At 38.1% G+C, this 17,173-nt stretch overlaps 1 protein-coding gene across 2 annotated transcripts in view; it reads left to right on the top strand.

Annotated features, from left to right (window-relative positions):
* Positions 1-9,037: 9,037 nt before the first annotated feature.
* Positions 9,038-17,173, top strand: part of Pou6f2 (POU class 6 homeobox 2) — a 396,956-nt gene continuing 388,820 nt past the window's right edge. For both annotated transcript variants that reach the window (XM_004629565.3, XM_004629564.3), the window contains exon 1: positions 9,038-9,206. In XM_004629565.3, coding sequence (XP_004629622.1) covers positions 9,041-9,206 — 166 coding nt within the window. In that variant the 5' untranslated portion in view covers positions 9,038-9,040. The remainder of the gene's footprint in view (positions 9,207-17,173) is intronic.

Here is a 17,173-nt window from a genome sequence, read left to right as displayed (position 1 = left end):
TGCAATCCCTAATTTTAAAAAAACCTTTATAACAAAGTAATTAAATCATGTATTGAAGTAGGGCTGACTCGTGTCTTACTTCCCCATTCAAGTTGTTCTGCCTTTCTAGGCATCTCAAATTTCTGTATATGAAAGAAACCACTTATTGTGTAATATAAAATAATAATAAAAACCATAGCTGCCACTGTAAAAAAAAACAAACAAAAAATGAAAATTAAGCATTAACTGCTCCTCTCCACAGACCAGCAGAAATCCACAGTACAATTATCCAAACCATCTTGCTTACATACATAGATAAATCCCTTTCCCCCACTGCCTCTCCTGTTCTCCTTATCTCAGTAACTCCTTCCTTTTGAACAGGTTCATTTCCTTTTTACAGTGTCTACTGTACCCTTCAGATTTTATTTAACTTTCAGGTTCTTACACTAAGGAGACAATATGATGTTTGTGCATGGCCATACAATTTATTTCACTCAAGAGTATGGTTTCTCATTGTATCCATTTATCCATAAAAGCCTCATGCTTATCTTTTTTATAGCTAAATAATATCCTACTGTATAAATAACACCACATCCTTTTATCCATTTCTCAGTTAATGGGCATTTGAGTTGTTTCCAAGATACAGCTATGACAAGTTGCACTGCTATAAACATAGATGTGCTTATTTTACTGTAGTATGATGTTTTCAGTTCTTCTGGAAAAATACCCAGGAGGGGAAGAGATGGGCTGAATGGGACTTCCAGCCCTAGCTTTTTTAGAAATCCCCATAGTGATTTCCATAGTAGTTGTACCAGTCTTCACTCCCACCAACAGTGGAGGATTCCCTTCCCCACATCTCCTTAGCAAAAGTTGTATAGTATATTAAAGACACATTGCTATTAATCCAGCCCCAAAGACTGCCCTGTACTTCAGACACACCTACCCCATCATTCTTGCCCCTTTCTGAAGCAGTTCTTGGAGTTCTCCTTTGTGAGTGTCGTTAGTTGCACTATTACGGTTGTCTTAATGTCTTGAATAGATTCAAAACATTTTCTTTGCATGGTCAGTTTGACTTTGAATAAGAAGCAGAAGTCACAGAATGCCATATCTGATCGATAAGTTCGATTAGAACATACTGTCATGTTTTTACAAGCCTGCCTTTCTGTGGGACAGCACTCAGCAGCAGCATTCACTGTATTTTTTTAATCACACCTCATAAAGAGACCCATGAAGTAAGACTCTCAAAAGTGTTTCACAAAGTGGCAAGGATTGTGGGACAAGTATGGTAGGCACAAAGGGAGGATTATGAGATTAATGGCATTGTCTTTTGCTCTAATATATTTAAAACATTTAAACATTCACTGCATTTTTCAGTCACCTTTTGAATCTTGAATGTGACAAACTTAACCAAAAAAACAAAATTAACCCATTTCTAACCTCCATGAATTCTGATCATGAAGGCATCAAATCTGCCAAGATTAATATAAATTATACTAAATTGAAACATTTTGGATGAGAACGTACAAGCTGCAGGTTATTTTGTTGTGTTGTGTTGTGTTTGGCCAGTTCAGCCCATACTGAGGGTGGTGTTGTTGTGGCATGTGGTGCTATTGTGGCATCCAGTGCTGGAGATCCAACTGAAGTCCCTTGTACCTGCCTAAGCTTGCCTAAGCAGGCACTTTAGTCCACTGAGCTATCTCACCAGCCCAAAAAAGTATAAGTGAACAGAAGTGAGGGAGCTCCATTGGGGTGGTCAGGTCTGGATTGTGATCTTGTTCTAAAGGAAAGAAATAGGCAGTGTGTCACTATTGTGTCCACATTGCATACCTGACTCTTCTCCAACTTCAGTGGTTTAGTGACTCCTTCAAACTGAAGGTTGGGAGAGAAAAGTCACCTATAGTCAGATGCCTTAATGTGAGAAACAGTACTGGAGAAAAGAAGTCACCTGTGTAATACTTTGTCTTTCCAAGAATATACACTTCCGTATCTCCACGTTGCCTTACTGAAGTCTCACAGTGTCCCCCAGGAAATGTAGAAAGCCACCTTGGTATAGAAACCAAGAAGGGAGAATGAGCGGTTTTCTCAGTCCTGTTAGTAATTGGTATTAAATGGGAGAGCATCATGGGGGTCCCCTGTAGTCTCTTTGGTAGGACACTACTTAAGATAAGGAATCCTTTGGGTTTTGAATGCTTTGCTTGGCTTTACTTATAGAATACTCACTTGTTTGGGGACAGGATTAAATGAAATGTTAGCCACATAAACTGTAACAGGACAGAGAAAGAGGCACTTGGAAAAGCTGCATTGGGGGTAGAAGCACAAGTTGAGGTCAACAGTGAGGAAATTGAGGGTATACAGAAATCAGATCTATAGTTACATTCATTGTCTTGTAGGCTTCAGTCTTGAATATTTCCTAGAAATGTGAATTTTCTGCTTTTCTCAAACAATTTTAGCTTGCAGCCAAAGAAAAGTCAAATTTGAAATAAATAATCAGTGATGGGAAAACTTATGATGCTTTTAGCATCTCTGATCTTCTTAAATTTTCAAAAATGTGAACATACACAGAGTCCACCGATGAAACACACGCACTTCAGCAGTTTGACATACTAATAAATGCCTGCAGGCTCGTGGCCACCACTCTGAGCACCTCTTGTAATTGTAGAGGCCAAAGGAAATCTGTGTTAATCTCATGATGTCTTGACAAATTTAATATTAAAATATTTATGTAAGTTTTTTTTTCTTCATGTGTACTTTTTTGGCAGACTGTATATATTTACATATACTTATATCATTAGAAAATATCTGTCTGAGAGCTGGCCAAATAGCTCAGAGGATTAAAGCTCCTGCAAGCAGGTGCAGAGGCTGGGGTTTGATCCCCAGGGCATGCTGAGATGGCAATTGATACTGGACATGGTGGTGTGTGCCTATAGTCTCAGCTCTTGGGAGGCTGTGAACAGGCAGATCACGAGTCTGATCTAATACTGAGACCCGGAACACCCTGTAGACCCTTCTCTAAAATACAAAAAAAAAGAAGAAGAAAGAAGAAAGAAAGAAAGAAAGAAAGAAAGAAAGAAAGAAAGAAAGAAAGAAAGAAGAAAGAAAGAAAATATCTATCTGTAATATGTATGTGTAATGCATACACATATCAATAGAAAAATACACAAAATATGGTCTCATCACAACAAGTGAAATGAAAGTTCTTTTAACAAAGTTACTTACAGAATAACAAAATATTTTTAAATATTTTTTATTTTTTAAAGGGAGTACAAAATAGTATTAAAACAGAAAAAACTGCAAGTGATACAGAATTTCACTAAGCAAAATAATATGAATTTCACAGTATTTGTTGTAATACATAGTGTTGTCTTCAAATTAGTTGTTCCTGTTACCAGATACATGCATGCAAATTTGGAAGAAGAAAGAAATATGCAAGAAATTAAGAAGAGAAAAAGGACAAAGATTGAAAAATGGAGACAAAACAGTCGAAGCATTAACTGCTTTTTTCCGTAACAAAGTATTAAATAGTAACAATTGTAAATTCTTAAACTTTTGTGGGAGGAAATATTCTTCAGTACATTAAGTACATTGAGAATGAAACTACTTGATATTTGGCAATTGAAAAAAGAAAGAAAAATTTCTTTTTCTTCTTGATTAAATTCACAAACTTTATATTGAAAATTCCCTTTTCTCTCAATCCACCATGGTCTAATTTCCTACAACTAATTATTTGCAATTTCTTAACATCTATTTTCAGTGGAAAAAATTAGCCAATAAAGAGCATGCCTTTGCATCTCACATTGTAGGTAACTTGTTTTTACACTTATTCCTATATTGAAATATGACACTTTAAGAAGAGAAAACTCTAATAAATTTTTATTATAGAGTATAATTTGTTTCTGTTGAATCCTAAAAAATCTGTTTGGTATAACTTTATCATATGCTGTGCTTCACAACCAAATGAATTGTTTTGGAGTTGGGAAGTCCTCCTGTCTTTATTTATATTTCCTCTAAAGCCAAATGAATTGCCAGTTTCTGAGCTGGCTTGCAATGTACACAAAAATATGCTGGACCTCATTCAAGCTCAGCTTGGGGGTAAGGGTGTTCTATCGCGTGGCTGCCCCTGGACACGGATGCTTTGCTGAGGTAATGATCTTGCTATCTTTAGTTTCTCTGACTATAAAATGAGAGTGATTATGCTTACAAAAACTCTGTTGGTTAAATTATTGAAGGCTCTGAGCTGAATTATCTCTGTTTATTTGATGTTATTTATAGCAGCCTTGTAAAAGCTCAACTTGAATTATCCAACTTACTACAGTGCTCTGGCTCTGCTTGTCAAATAAAGATTTTAGAACTCTCATGCAATACATTGAATCAGTGCATTAGTGTAATATGGTAATTAGATGTTGTATTAGAGGAAACCAGATATTAGAACACAGTGAGTGTGTATACAGTTAATAGGTATCAGGCTATATATAGATGTATACGTACTGCACATAAATGAACTTTTAAGGAATATTAATTAGGTAAAGTTATTGGAATATGAGAAGTACTGGGCAGATATGCCCTCGTAGGAGTTTTCTAGCTTGTTGGTATGAATCATTAAAAATTAATGCTGTAATTTACACACAACCTCAGCAGGCATATTCTAGATTTGTTAGATAATACCGTGGTAAATGTTATAAGAAAAAGGCCTCCCATGGTCAGGTAATTTGGGAACTGTTTTGTTAAGCCAAGTTGGATTCCCCACCTCCCAACCCCCAGTAGATTTCCTTGCTGGAAATACAACTGTGCAGCTCTTTTACTGCAGACTATCTTCTGGGACAAGTGCTCGGTGGCTTGCACTTTGGAGAACACTATTTTGGGCCAGTCTTTTCACTTTCCAGATGAGAAAATCGAGATCAGCAGTGGTTAAGTGACTACTACTTTTATCTGCAAGGGAAAATAAAGCTAAATGAAACTAAATGTAAGGCCTGGTGTGGGATACTTTCCGATGTTCTTTCTCCTGTGTCATTGTATTGTCTCCCAGATGTCACCGAAACAGAGTCAGCTGTGCCACCGTTTTGCCCCTCTTTTCTGTGGGACAAAGATAGCATGTTTTCCTTGCTCTGGCCAATAGCCATCCGAGCTAAACACTGTCACCCCCACCCCAGCTTCTGGGCCATGATTCAAATGACTCAAATTCCGTAATTCAGGGAATACGGCATATAACTTGCTGAGTCCATAAGTCTTGGTGTTTCTCACTCAGTGCCTACCACTAACAACGCTGCTCTTTGGAGATAAATCCAGAGTTCGAAATGCTGGTTTACCACTCAGCTGTGTGCCTTTGGATCAAGTAGCTCTCATGTTGGCTGCAGTTCTTTTGTTTGTTACGACACATGGTGAAGCATGCCTTGTTGAGATTTTGCTAATAGAAACTTCTCCTTTGGCTTCGCCTTTTCACTGTCCTGAGTTCTGAGATCTGATGTCTTCTGTAAGGGTAGTGTGCTGGTGTATGACACGTCTTGTTCTTGTACCCCCAACACTGTCCCTAACTTGAACAGTCACTTCTACCAAAGTCATAAAGAAATTAAAGAGGAAATCTACAGTTTCTGCTGTAGTAATAACAATTGCAGATTTTTAAAGTCAGACACCTTCACCAACACCCTCATTTTTCACCTGCACTAGCTATTACTGTTCCTGCTTGCTGCTGCAGAAAACCTTGTACACGTTTAAGTTGTAGCCCTTACATTTTTGCAAGCCATCGTGAGGGTGCAGCTTGGCAAATCCTTCTTTCACTCCAGCAAAGAAAGATTTTGCAGATTGCTATGCCTCTTTGCAAGAGAGAAAAACTTCCAAGCTAAGTGCAACTTGAAAGGGACACTCCCCCGCTACTTTAAGACTGTAGTTGATGTGACTGCATGTGACACAGTTTCCAGTGGATACACCCCCAGTGTCTCCAGCTGTGATTAAAAGCTGTCTTTTCACTTGGGGTTTGTTGTTTAACCATGGCATGAATATATATATATATATATATATATATATATATATATATATATATATATATATATGTATATTTGTGTGTCTGTCACAACTGCATCATGAGAAATGGAGAAGTGGTATGTAAGATGAAAACTCAGATGAACATTTGAATAACAAAGGCTGAATTTTCTGTGCTTAAGTTTCTTAGAGACACTAGTTGGGAATCTAGCCATGTGTGAGGTACATAAAAGTAATTTAAGGACAAAGAGCTAATGGTCGGTGAATATACACCATCTGCCAGGACATGGTCTGCTCACATCAGCCAGACAGAGCATCTTAAAGATTTAAGTGCACTCGAACTTAGCAGCTGCCTTTTAGTGCGTTGGTGTGATTCGGCATTGGGTTTTGACCCTTTGCAGATCAACATTCCTTTTTCAGTTGGCATGCATAGCCACATTTGGAGTATCTTTAGCAAGGCTTTCTCCTCAGAAGTTTACCATTAATATTACCTTTAAAAATGCTCAGACGAGCGGAGCAGACACAGCAAATGCAAGCTGCAAAGGAATAAGTCACATATCCTTCTTTACATTAGAGAGACTGAGCATTCAGCCTTCTATAAAAAGTGTTCCAGAATTCCAACCTGCCCTCTTTGCATCACATGACAGGCAAACTTACACGTGCCATGAGATAAAGCAGTGTATTTCCTTTCTCTGCCATACCTCCCCCACTCACTGAACCAGAAGAATTCAAACATATCATCTTCCTTAAATATATAAGAAAGAAATCTGGGGACATCATGTGTTTCCTTTTCCCTCTGCCTGCCTCTTCTTGTCCCCCCAAGTTCCCAGCAACCATATCCAGTGAATGAGATGCTAATCTATCACCGGCAAATTTAGGCTGACAATACTGTGAATCAACCACATTGATGACATTGATTCTATTTCAAATATTTACAATATAGCGAGACAAGCCTAATCTATTTTCGAAAGAGTTCAAGGTAGGTAGCATCGTTTCAGAGGGGAAAAACAATGGAGCAATGTTTGTGGTTGCTATCTGCAATAATCTGATGCTGACAGAGAGTAGTATTTTATTTAGTAATTAACAGTGTAAAGGGGAGAGAAGCTGTCATGTCGGTTCTTAAGCTGGGGAATGTGATGAAAGATGATATCTGCGATCTCATCCTTTCCACTTGTTTAGGATTGTCAGGATGAGAAATGTCAGCATTATGAAAGCTAGACTCTGCTCTTGATATGATAAAACCCTTCAAAAGCCCGTCTTTCTCCCTCGGCCCCCTCCTTCCTTGCTCTCTCTCTCTCTCCCTCTCTGCACTTGCTTTTTTATTTATCCTGTTTTGTTAGATGGCAGAAATATAATTCTTTTCTTTCTTCCTATTATAAGCCACCATTTTTGTTTTATTATATGTTTCACAACCCCTAATGCCCCTCTGAAAATTACCTTGTTAAATGACAGTGTTTCAAAGCCATGAATCCTTTCCACCATTCCCTCAGAGGTTTGAAACAGTCAACAGACTGTAAAGAATAAATAATAAAAAAGTATTGATTATTTTGATGACTGTGAGATTCAATTAAGTATTAATTTTGCCCTCCAGTGGACCTATCAAGGTATTCAAAAGGGAGGATTTGGCTCAGCTAAATGCGTGCTGAGTGCTTCAGCCTTAAATAGGGAGAAAATGTGTTTACCTACAGTATTTGAAGAAGAAGCGCATTGATGCACAGAGTCCAATATTTAAGTGTGGTGCAAATTAAGCCCTGGTGACAGTGACATTGTTTTCAGTGGTATGAGTATTGACTAAAGAAGTGCATTTGATGACAGCTTAAACTATTTGTATTGATTAACATTTTCATAGATTATCATGTGTCATATCAAATTCACTTTTCAAGCATGAATACATTAAAAAAAAAAAAGCAACCACAGGCATACGGCAACCAATGTAATGGCAGGACGCAGGAGAGCGCACCCCACCTGCTCCAGGCTGGTCACCTGTTTCCTGCTCAGGAACCATTTAGGCATGAACTTGGCAATAAATAGCTCCCAGATCATGGGAAAAAAGGGCATTTCTTGCTTTTCCTTTCCTTCTGCCTCTGTTATTTATGCCAAAGCAACATTATGCGTCTTAGTTCGCAAATGGAAAAAGGCTACACTTGGAAAATATTTCTGATCCTAAATGCCCTCCTAAATAAACTGAAGATAAAGTAAATCTAGATTATTGGGGGCAAAGTTTATCTCTTTTTGGAAGTGATTTTTGTTTTTTTTTTTAATGCTCTGGGCATATGATGCACTAGGTATCTGAATTATTGAACGCAGTTTGTAAGTATTTTCCCAATTCTTTAAAAAATTTGAAAATCATTTTTTTGGTATATTTTGTTGTATGCTGTTTGCTTTAAAATGTTCATTTGGTTTGGGGTCAGTTTCTGTTCTCAGATTGGACCAGGGGAAGTCAACTTCTAAGGGTGTGTGTAGAATTTACATAAGAAATACCTTTTATTCCATTGAAAGCGTTTTGAGGTCTCTTTTCTCCCTATCTCTTTTCTCTGCTCTTGGGATCGAGTTTAATTGCTTCTCCCCCAGGGAGAAGGCTTCTTAAAATAGCCTGTGGTTCCTCCATAGGGTGCTCCTTCTAAAAAGGTATGTTGCTGAAGTACAAACCCAGCACTTTTTTTTTTCTTACTGCATTAAAGACAGAACAAGGTGTAAAAACATTCGCACAAAAGCACATCCCGCAATTAAAGCTGTGTTGGTTAGGCTGCTTTCAAAGAAGTTTTTTTTTTCTTTTTCTTTTCCTTTTCTTCGCCCTCTGAAGCCTCCTGAATCTCTCACATGCTAGTTGAGCTTTAATAGGGTGGGGAGTAATGGAGAACTCCTCGGATCTGTAATAGCTCTTCACTTGACTGCAGCCAGCAATAACAGCAGGAGCAGCCAGAGATAAGAGAGAGAGGAGAGAGGGTGTGTGTGTGTGTGTGTGTGTGTGTGAGAGAGAGAGAGAGAGAGAGAGAGAGAGAGAGAGAGAGAGGAGAGGGAGAGGACACGCACTCTAAAGCAGCTACTTTTTTTCCTCCCCTTCTCTTTCCTCCCATCCCAGGATCCAATGATAGCTGCACAAGTCAGTAAGCCCTTGCTGTCAGCGCAGAGTGAAATGAATGCGGAGTTGAGAGGTGAAGACAAGGCTGCTACTTCAGACAGCGAGCTGAATGAGTCCCTGCTTGCGCCTGTGGAATCAAATGACAACGAGGACACTCCCAGCAAGCTCTTCGGTAAGTCTGTCTAGGTATTTCATTTCAGTCCTACCATGTTGTCCGGAAGAGCAATCCGACCCCTCACCCCCTCCCCCTCTCCCCGGTTGTTCATTCAATTTTCTTGTAAGTACTAAAGAGGAGTTTCGCATCTTGGAGGTGCTAAGCCACCAAAGCCGATCCCAGCTGGCTGGGAGGCTGTCCTCCAAACTTTTACCAAGAAGGAACTTATTCGCTGCCCATTTTGATTTGTCAAACATTTCCTGGGTTCCCCAGGCTGGAAATTGTTTGGAAAAAAAATAAAACAAGAAATGAAAATGGTAATAATAATCAGGAAATCAGTTGCATTGTGAGAATTGGTTAACATTTATTGAATAAATATCGACTCGGTTTCGGGTTGCTTTGCAGCCTTTTGTTAAAGGGAAGGAGAGTAAAGAGTTATTATCTGTAGTCAAAAGACTAGAGAGGAGGATTGAAAAATATCAATACAAGTCGTGCTATGCCAGGTAAATAAAGGTGGCTGCAGGAATTGCTCAGAGAAATAACATTTAGTCATCACAATCAGGACAAATGCTTCTTTTAAAAGGATACTGAGGAAAGAAAATAGGGCTTCGCATCCCTCCTCCACCCCTCTCATCTTTAACATTATGTTGATAGCCTCCGAGTGAATGTAGAGAGTGAATGTAGAAGAGGCAGCCCGGGACCTTTTAGGAATCTTTGTTTCATAAACAAAACAAGAACAAGCAGACTGCCACTCCAGCCAGGACATCTGTCACTCAAACCGATGGCACTCTGTAAACCAACTCAAGCAACTGTGATCTCTACTCAGAAAGGGGAGCAGGTTGTTCAAGCGGGTGCCTGAGTGATAGATGTTGACAGATGACTCTGCTGAGAAGCACTTTATGGTTCCGAGTGACATTAGGTTTTCAGAACAATTGTCCCCGAAACACTTGCTTTTAATTATTTTACCATGTCGGCGTATATACTAACGTGATGCAATACATCATGCAGAGTGAGAATTGCTTGCCCTGACGTTAACGGACTGTCAGAAGCCTGAACTTCAAAGAAAAGCTAGCATAATTGCGGAGACTACCTTGTTAAGAAAGTCATTTATTTAGCATAAGAGAAAGACTATTTTTTAGCTTATACTGCCTGGACAGTTGGGTGACACCCTGCCACTTTCAATAAAAGAGATTCTGCCTAATTTTAAATGCATCCTAAGTTAAATATCAGAGAGATGTCACAGAGAAACTTTGCTTTGTAAATTTTTATGGGCCAAAGAATGAGTTTTACTTAAGAATACTGTATATGCTAGTTTCAAAAAAATCCTTCAACATTATCTTTTCTTCAAAAGGATATTAATTCTGATATAACATTTCCAAACCTAGGCATTAAGGTTCCAGCATCTTCATTCTGAAGAAATATTTTGTTATTGTCTTAAGTTTTTATCGACATAGGAAGAGTTAGGTCCTAAATTTCATTTTAGGAGACTAGAGAAAGAAGTCAGATAAAATTATTAATTTTAGGGAGTAAAAGGGCACACTCAAGCCCCTCTGATGTAGAGGATATCACGTAAGCACTTGACTTTTAAAAAGTAATCAATTGAGAGTTCAACATGGCTTATAGTCACTGAATTATTTGTTCTTAAACTTTGCATGCATTTTTTAAATAAAGGCATACACATTTTATAGACTGAGGTTTATAGCTCCAACTTGTTTTCTTTTGAGTTAACTAACAGAGATGATTAATTTGGCTGCTTAATATTTATTTGGATTGCTCAATATTGAAAATTTTTATACATTTATTATTCTACTTCTTACCACTTTGCATGTTTAGTGAAATAAGCTTGCAAAAATCTAGCAGTTTCAGAGAGATTTGAATTAAAAGTTTGCTGAAATATCTTTTAAGAAGTACCTTTATGAGATGCCATGTACTAAGAAATTGCAGTGTAAGTTAAAAATCATGGTGGGCTATGAAAGGCCCACACCTTTATGTTAAGGTTCCTCGCTGTATCCTATATTTTACATTCCTTTTGTATTCACTTGGTTGTCATTGGTTTCTAGTTGACTTTTCAAACAGTATGAATACTTCCTCATTTTCATTTAGCTAAAGAAGAAATCTATGAACAGATTTGGAAACTTTGAAACAAAAATTATAGATAACAAGAGACAGAGGTGGTAGCCCGCCCCTGGGGAGGAGAGGACCCTCCTGGTATTGTAAGGTTTTCCTAGCAGTTAGGTCTATTGTATTATCACTTCTAAATATTCATAAGACTTGGCCATGGGAATCCTAGTTTACATAAGTGTCTAAAACTTTCTAGATTACTACTCTCACAGAATTTTTAACAACTTTGGTGACACACTGTAAGGGGCCACACTTCATTTGATATGCATTTATTCAGGTCTTTATTTTTTGCTTTTTGGTATAATTCTGATTGCCTTTTCTACTTGATGATGAAAAATTGTGTCCCTCCCAAACAGGTGAGAACAACGATGTTTTCCTCTGGACAATGATTTTTCTAATATGCTCTCTATCTCAAACCATCATTAGCTTATGCATTGTTATTGAAAATGGTGCTTCTGCTTCCCTAATACAAGGGGCAGATTAAGGGAAATTGTGTGCATTTTGATATACTTAGTGTCATGGGGCGACACTACCCAACAACAGGACATGGGTAGAGCTCGGTCCTCCTATTGTACCTGAAATTTCAGTATAAATACATTTCTTTGCAGCCCGTTCTCCCATCTGTGTCTCGCTCAAATTAGCAGTCCAGAGGACGAGCCTCTTTCTCTCACAGTATGGCACCTTCAGCCCAAAACTGCAGGAGAAAGGCTAATACTGATGCCCTCTATGGATAAACAAAGGAAATTCCAGAAGCCATTGGGCTTTTTATGCCTCTCCTTAAATTGCACCTCTGCACTTAACAGCATCCAAAGGGAAACATACTGTGCAGAATGCTTCCGTGCTCTGAGCCGCTCAGAATACCAGAAGGAGAAACAAGAAGCCGTATGCCAGCCTAAGTAGAAAGTTCAGAAAAGGACCCTTGTGTTTTATAAAGTAATTACATCAGAGGTAACGTTTTGCTTAACTTGAACAGCCGTGGAAGCTAAAGTACACTTAGGAGAGATGAATTCACATTTCATTGAGAAACATGTGGCGAAGTCGTTCTCCGTGATATCATTAAGTGGTGCATTATTTATCCTTGTAAAGCCTGTGGAATAGCTATCTCCATTTTCAGCTCATGACTGTATTATGCTGAGCTCTGAGCCACAGGAAGCAGTTTGCAGGGGGAGGCTTGTGTGTGTGCATGGAAGTGCGTTAGTAGTACACCTGGTGCTGTGTCTCGTGGCGTTCCCACTGCATGATCAAATGAGTGATGCTTCACAGGGCCAGTCCCTGAATATGTGACAAGCGCTCTACATGCTGGAAGCCATCCTCAAAACTGGCCTTTGGCAACCAATCTTCAAGGGAAGAGGTCGCTGTGTTTCTCTGGTGACATTTATAGTCCTCGTGTCACTGTGGCACTTCACTTTTAGTTACGCCCATCAAGAATTCAGTGTCCCACAGTCAGTTGAGTTTGATGCTAAAATTTAAATGGGAGGATCAACTACTTGGCCAGGAAAATGGCTTCAGAAAAGATAAAAGTAATATATATCACTGGGAAAGTATCTGTACTAAAGTTTTCCTGTGCACTCCTAGCTGAAGCAGTGAGACCTCATAAACGTGCCCTATGTATCTCCCCCCGAATATATTTGAGATTTGAAAGATGATTTATTGACAGTATTCCTTCTAGGGATCTTTTTTATCATTTCAAGTTGAACCTTGTGATGGCTTTCCCTCAAGTTCCAGCTAACTTGGGTGACTAGGAGTGTCTGTGGCTTTCTTCTCAGCTGGGCTTCCTGAAGGTGACTAGGGTGCCCCGCTCAGAACCTCACACCATGATGCAAACAGCAGACAGATACCACGGATAAGCATGGTACCTGAAATAAAAAGAAAAACCCTGGTTTGTCTTCCCTCACGTATTTTCCTTGGTTAAGAGAAATTGTGGGTAGCAGTACATAGGAGAGTAGATAGTTTTAATATCATTTATCTGTGAACTATTAGAAAATTGTTGAAAGTTAGGTCAGCAATTCCTCTATGCTGAGCAGTATACTATCTGTTGTGTTTTACTTTTCCTTTTGGTGATCTTTCTCACAGAAACATACATTATAAGATTTTTTTTTTCCAAATTGCCATCCAGTTTGACTTGATTAGAATTTATGGTGGTGGAGTCCTTTTCAATGACAAATGGACAAAGGACTAAATTGTCTGTCACCCCTTGAGACAGCAGTCTCTGCAGGCCAGTGTGGAGGTCACCGCAGGGTATTCTGGGGCTGCACTTTGGGGTGATGGTGTCTCTCCCCTGTGCATGAAGGGGTGTCTTCACTATGGGATCCCTGCCTTCATGACTTCATTTAAACATCTCTCTCAGGGTTTCAGAAGCTGGAGTGTTTATAATATTCTGGGAAAATATGCTGGAGCTGGCAATCAGCACACAGGACTGAAGCCCAAGAGTGATCTGGCTTTGAGATGAGGAAAACTCTTTAGAGAAATATATTTATTTAAAACTATATTTTAATGTTTCTGTATTAATATCAATTGAAAATTTATATTTTCTTTCACGGAAGAAAGTGCGTTTTGCTAGCAAAATATAAAGTCAGCATATTTAAAAGCCAACTAAATAATTTAAGTAATAGCTTCTATGTAAAAACAGTTATTTAAAATAGATGACTAGAAACCTGTATTTGTATAGGTAAATGGGATACATGATAAGGTATTTGTCAAAAATCAATTATGGCTTAATAGTCAAACAAAACCCTTTTTGCTCTCTGAGTACTTCGGGGGGGGGGGAATGTACATTTGGATGCTTTTTTACATTTAAGAAAATCTCCTGCACAGAAGCATTTCTTAAAAAAAAAAAATCAGTGAGAGGTTGTGTGTATTTAAACAAGTCTAGTTTAGTGGGGGGTTTTCCCCCCTCGAGAAAACCATTGTAATGCTGCACTGATAAATAAATCCACTTTAAATAGCATTAATGGTGAGCTTTGAAATAAAAATAAATCTGGATAGAAAGGCACTGGTGTTCATACTTCTCACCATATTTGTTCACTGCGCTGTGCTCAGCTCTAAGTGGTTTCAGTAGAGGACAGGGAGGAATGTGTGACTGCAGGTTCTGTGGGGACTTCCCCGGCGCGGTCCTTTCAGTCGCGTTTGCACACCTGGGGAGGCTCAGGGCCAGCCCCTGTTGAAGGGAGCAGATCTCGCTGTGATAGCGTCCAAAGGTACTGCGTGATAGCGCATTCCCAAGCTAATAGTTTTCCAATTTTTCCTTGTATTTGGCTTGTTGTGATTCTCATATTTTGTGGTGTTTAAATTGTTCTAAAAGATAGTTGGAAATAAGACAAGTAATTAGAAATTAGATCAATCTGCACAGCTTCGCCCCTGTCTACTTTCCCATTTTAGTATTTTGGATTTTGGGGGTGTTTCTGATTTAAAGTTTGCCTAGCATTGTTATGGTGTTTTTGCAGTTCATCCAGCTCAGCTTATGTCATAATTAATACATAGAAGTACAGTCTAGATTCATGCTTTCGAGACTCAGCCCTGAAGTAAATTGCCTTCTTTCTTCAACACCTGGTTTAATTATGGTGTTAGCATTATTCTTTTCAAAAGCATTGACCAAATAAAATTTCTCCCACTTCAGCAGTGAGATTTAAGTTGACTGTTTCAAGTGGTTCTTGTTTGTTATTACACAGTAAACAGATAATTTGTGAGGGAACTGGTACTTTCTTTGATGGACGACCTTGCTGGTTTATGTTTGGGAATTAATAATACATCAGACATTCACACATTAAAAAGAAAGTAGATGTGAAAAGGAAGGAGAGAGGGCTCCACTCTGCCACTGGGCTGCGCCTGATTATTCAGCTCTTCCCTGGGAATGCAGAAGGCAATCACAGAAGGCACATTGGCCCAGAGAGGTGCCTGGCTCCACTTAACATAGTTCTTGATATTTTATGCTAGAGAAAAAGATAGCAAAGTGTTTATGCCACACCTGCACCCTGTCAGGGGGCAATCTGTATAAAGTTTCCTACTGTCAGGTTAATAAATTTTTAAAAAATATCCAAAGGCAGAGGTAGCTGTGGAAAGCCCATAGTAACAGTTATCATTCTTCAGTGCATGGGTTTGTCTTTAATATCTAAACCTGGCTCTGGAGTGTTCTTGTGTGTCATTTTCTTAGGTTCTGTACTTGGCTGATGTTTTGGTACAATTTGCCTTTTATACCTGACATTCCAGTCTTATTTTTTCAATATTTATTCTTTGAAATTTTGAATATCTTTTCTCTGAAAAACAAGTGAGTGTAATTTGCTTTGAGTTTCTATACAATATTTTACAGTTGAACATACAGTATGCCTTACCATGCCATGACTCTAAATGAAATTCTAAGTCTATCAGTGTAGGATTTTTCTTTAAGAATACCTTCAAATAGTATTTAGATTAAAAATTCCCTCAGAAATTCATTTGGACAATACAGAGGTATTTGACGATATCTGTTTATTAAACATGTTGATCTCATTCTTATTCTTCTAAAGGTAAACTCTGTATGTATTCTGATCCTCAAGGTCCAGTGTCATAAAAATACTAAACATGGGTGGAATGCTTTGGTGACATCTGTTACTCTGCTGTGACACGTAGGACCCTGACCTATCAGAAATGGGCTAAAAGCCTTCACGGTGTGAATGTAGAAGGTGGAAAGAATAATATAGTTTGCTGTCTTATCACAACTATTTAAAAATATGAGAAAAAATGATTAGATTAATAGGAGAAACCAAATGTCAAACTATATAAATTAAATGTTTACCAGGTTTGTTATGCTGAAGACCAGTTGCAATATGATTCTGTAATGAAACCTGCATTCATAAGGATGGTTAAAACTCTTCCTATAAAATAATAAAAATAAAACTTGCTCATTTAGCCTGACAGTGAACATGGATGAATTTTTGTGAAACTTATAATGTAGCAATGATGCTACATGAGAATATATCCCATCATTTATTGTTTGGAATTTTCTCAGTGTTTTCTCTTTTCTTGTAAAATAATTGGAATTTTGCTGCTATGACAAGCTTTCCAAACATCTTGTCTTACTTTAATTTCACCTTATCATGAGCAGGAAAACCAATTGCATTGTTTATAAAACTCAAGAAATATGTATTTAAAGACTAATATCAGCACAGTTTTAAAATAACAATGGTCATTTTTATTTCATTTTCTTAGTACTTTAATGCCTTAGTTTTGTTTCTCCATATTTTCTTTTTCAGGCTTGCTATCCACATAAAATATTTGTATGCATCTACCTTGCTTTTCTCCTTCTGTTCTCCTATGTTCATATGATGCTTCCCATTGTCCTCCTAAATTGATAGTATATATTTTCTCTATCATAAAGATAATAAAAGCTAATTAAAATAGCAATCTTTCTCTTAGTTCATGCTACCTTTATATCATTTAAGTGTACTCCTCCCATATTGTTGAATATTTGAAAACCTAGTTTCCAGATAAACATCGAAATTGGCAGTTTACCAATAAAGGGCAGCATGAGAGCATTGCTTGAGTGGTGCTTGTGCTGGAATCTAAGTCCAGTGTCTTCTTTGATGCTCCTGCCCATTAAGCAGAAGAGACAACAGAATTCTCCAGAATTCGTACACTCGAATTCAGTACAGCAGTTTGGGAGTTTCTGCATAGCCTGACCTGAGAGAGGATATATGCCTTTTTAAGCATACAAAACTTGCCGAGCTAGAAAAGTATGTTAAGATCTAAATTCTGTGACTCCAAATAATTTGTTTAGGAGGTATACATCACAGTACCAACATTTATTCTGTCGGTTTTTTAGTAAAAGGTATTTGCTAAATAGTAAGCACAACTGGACATTTTTAAAAGAATTGTATATGCCCAAATAA

Source organism: Octodon degus, unplaced genomic scaffold (genome assembly GCF_000260255.1).
Source record: "Octodon degus isolate 3935 unplaced genomic scaffold, OctDeg1.0 scaffold00031, whole genome shotgun sequence".
In the NCBI taxonomy this organism is placed as follows: Eukaryota; Metazoa; Chordata; class Mammalia; order Rodentia; family Octodontidae; genus Octodon; species Octodon degus.
This window is presented reverse-complemented; position numbering and strand designations above follow the sequence as displayed.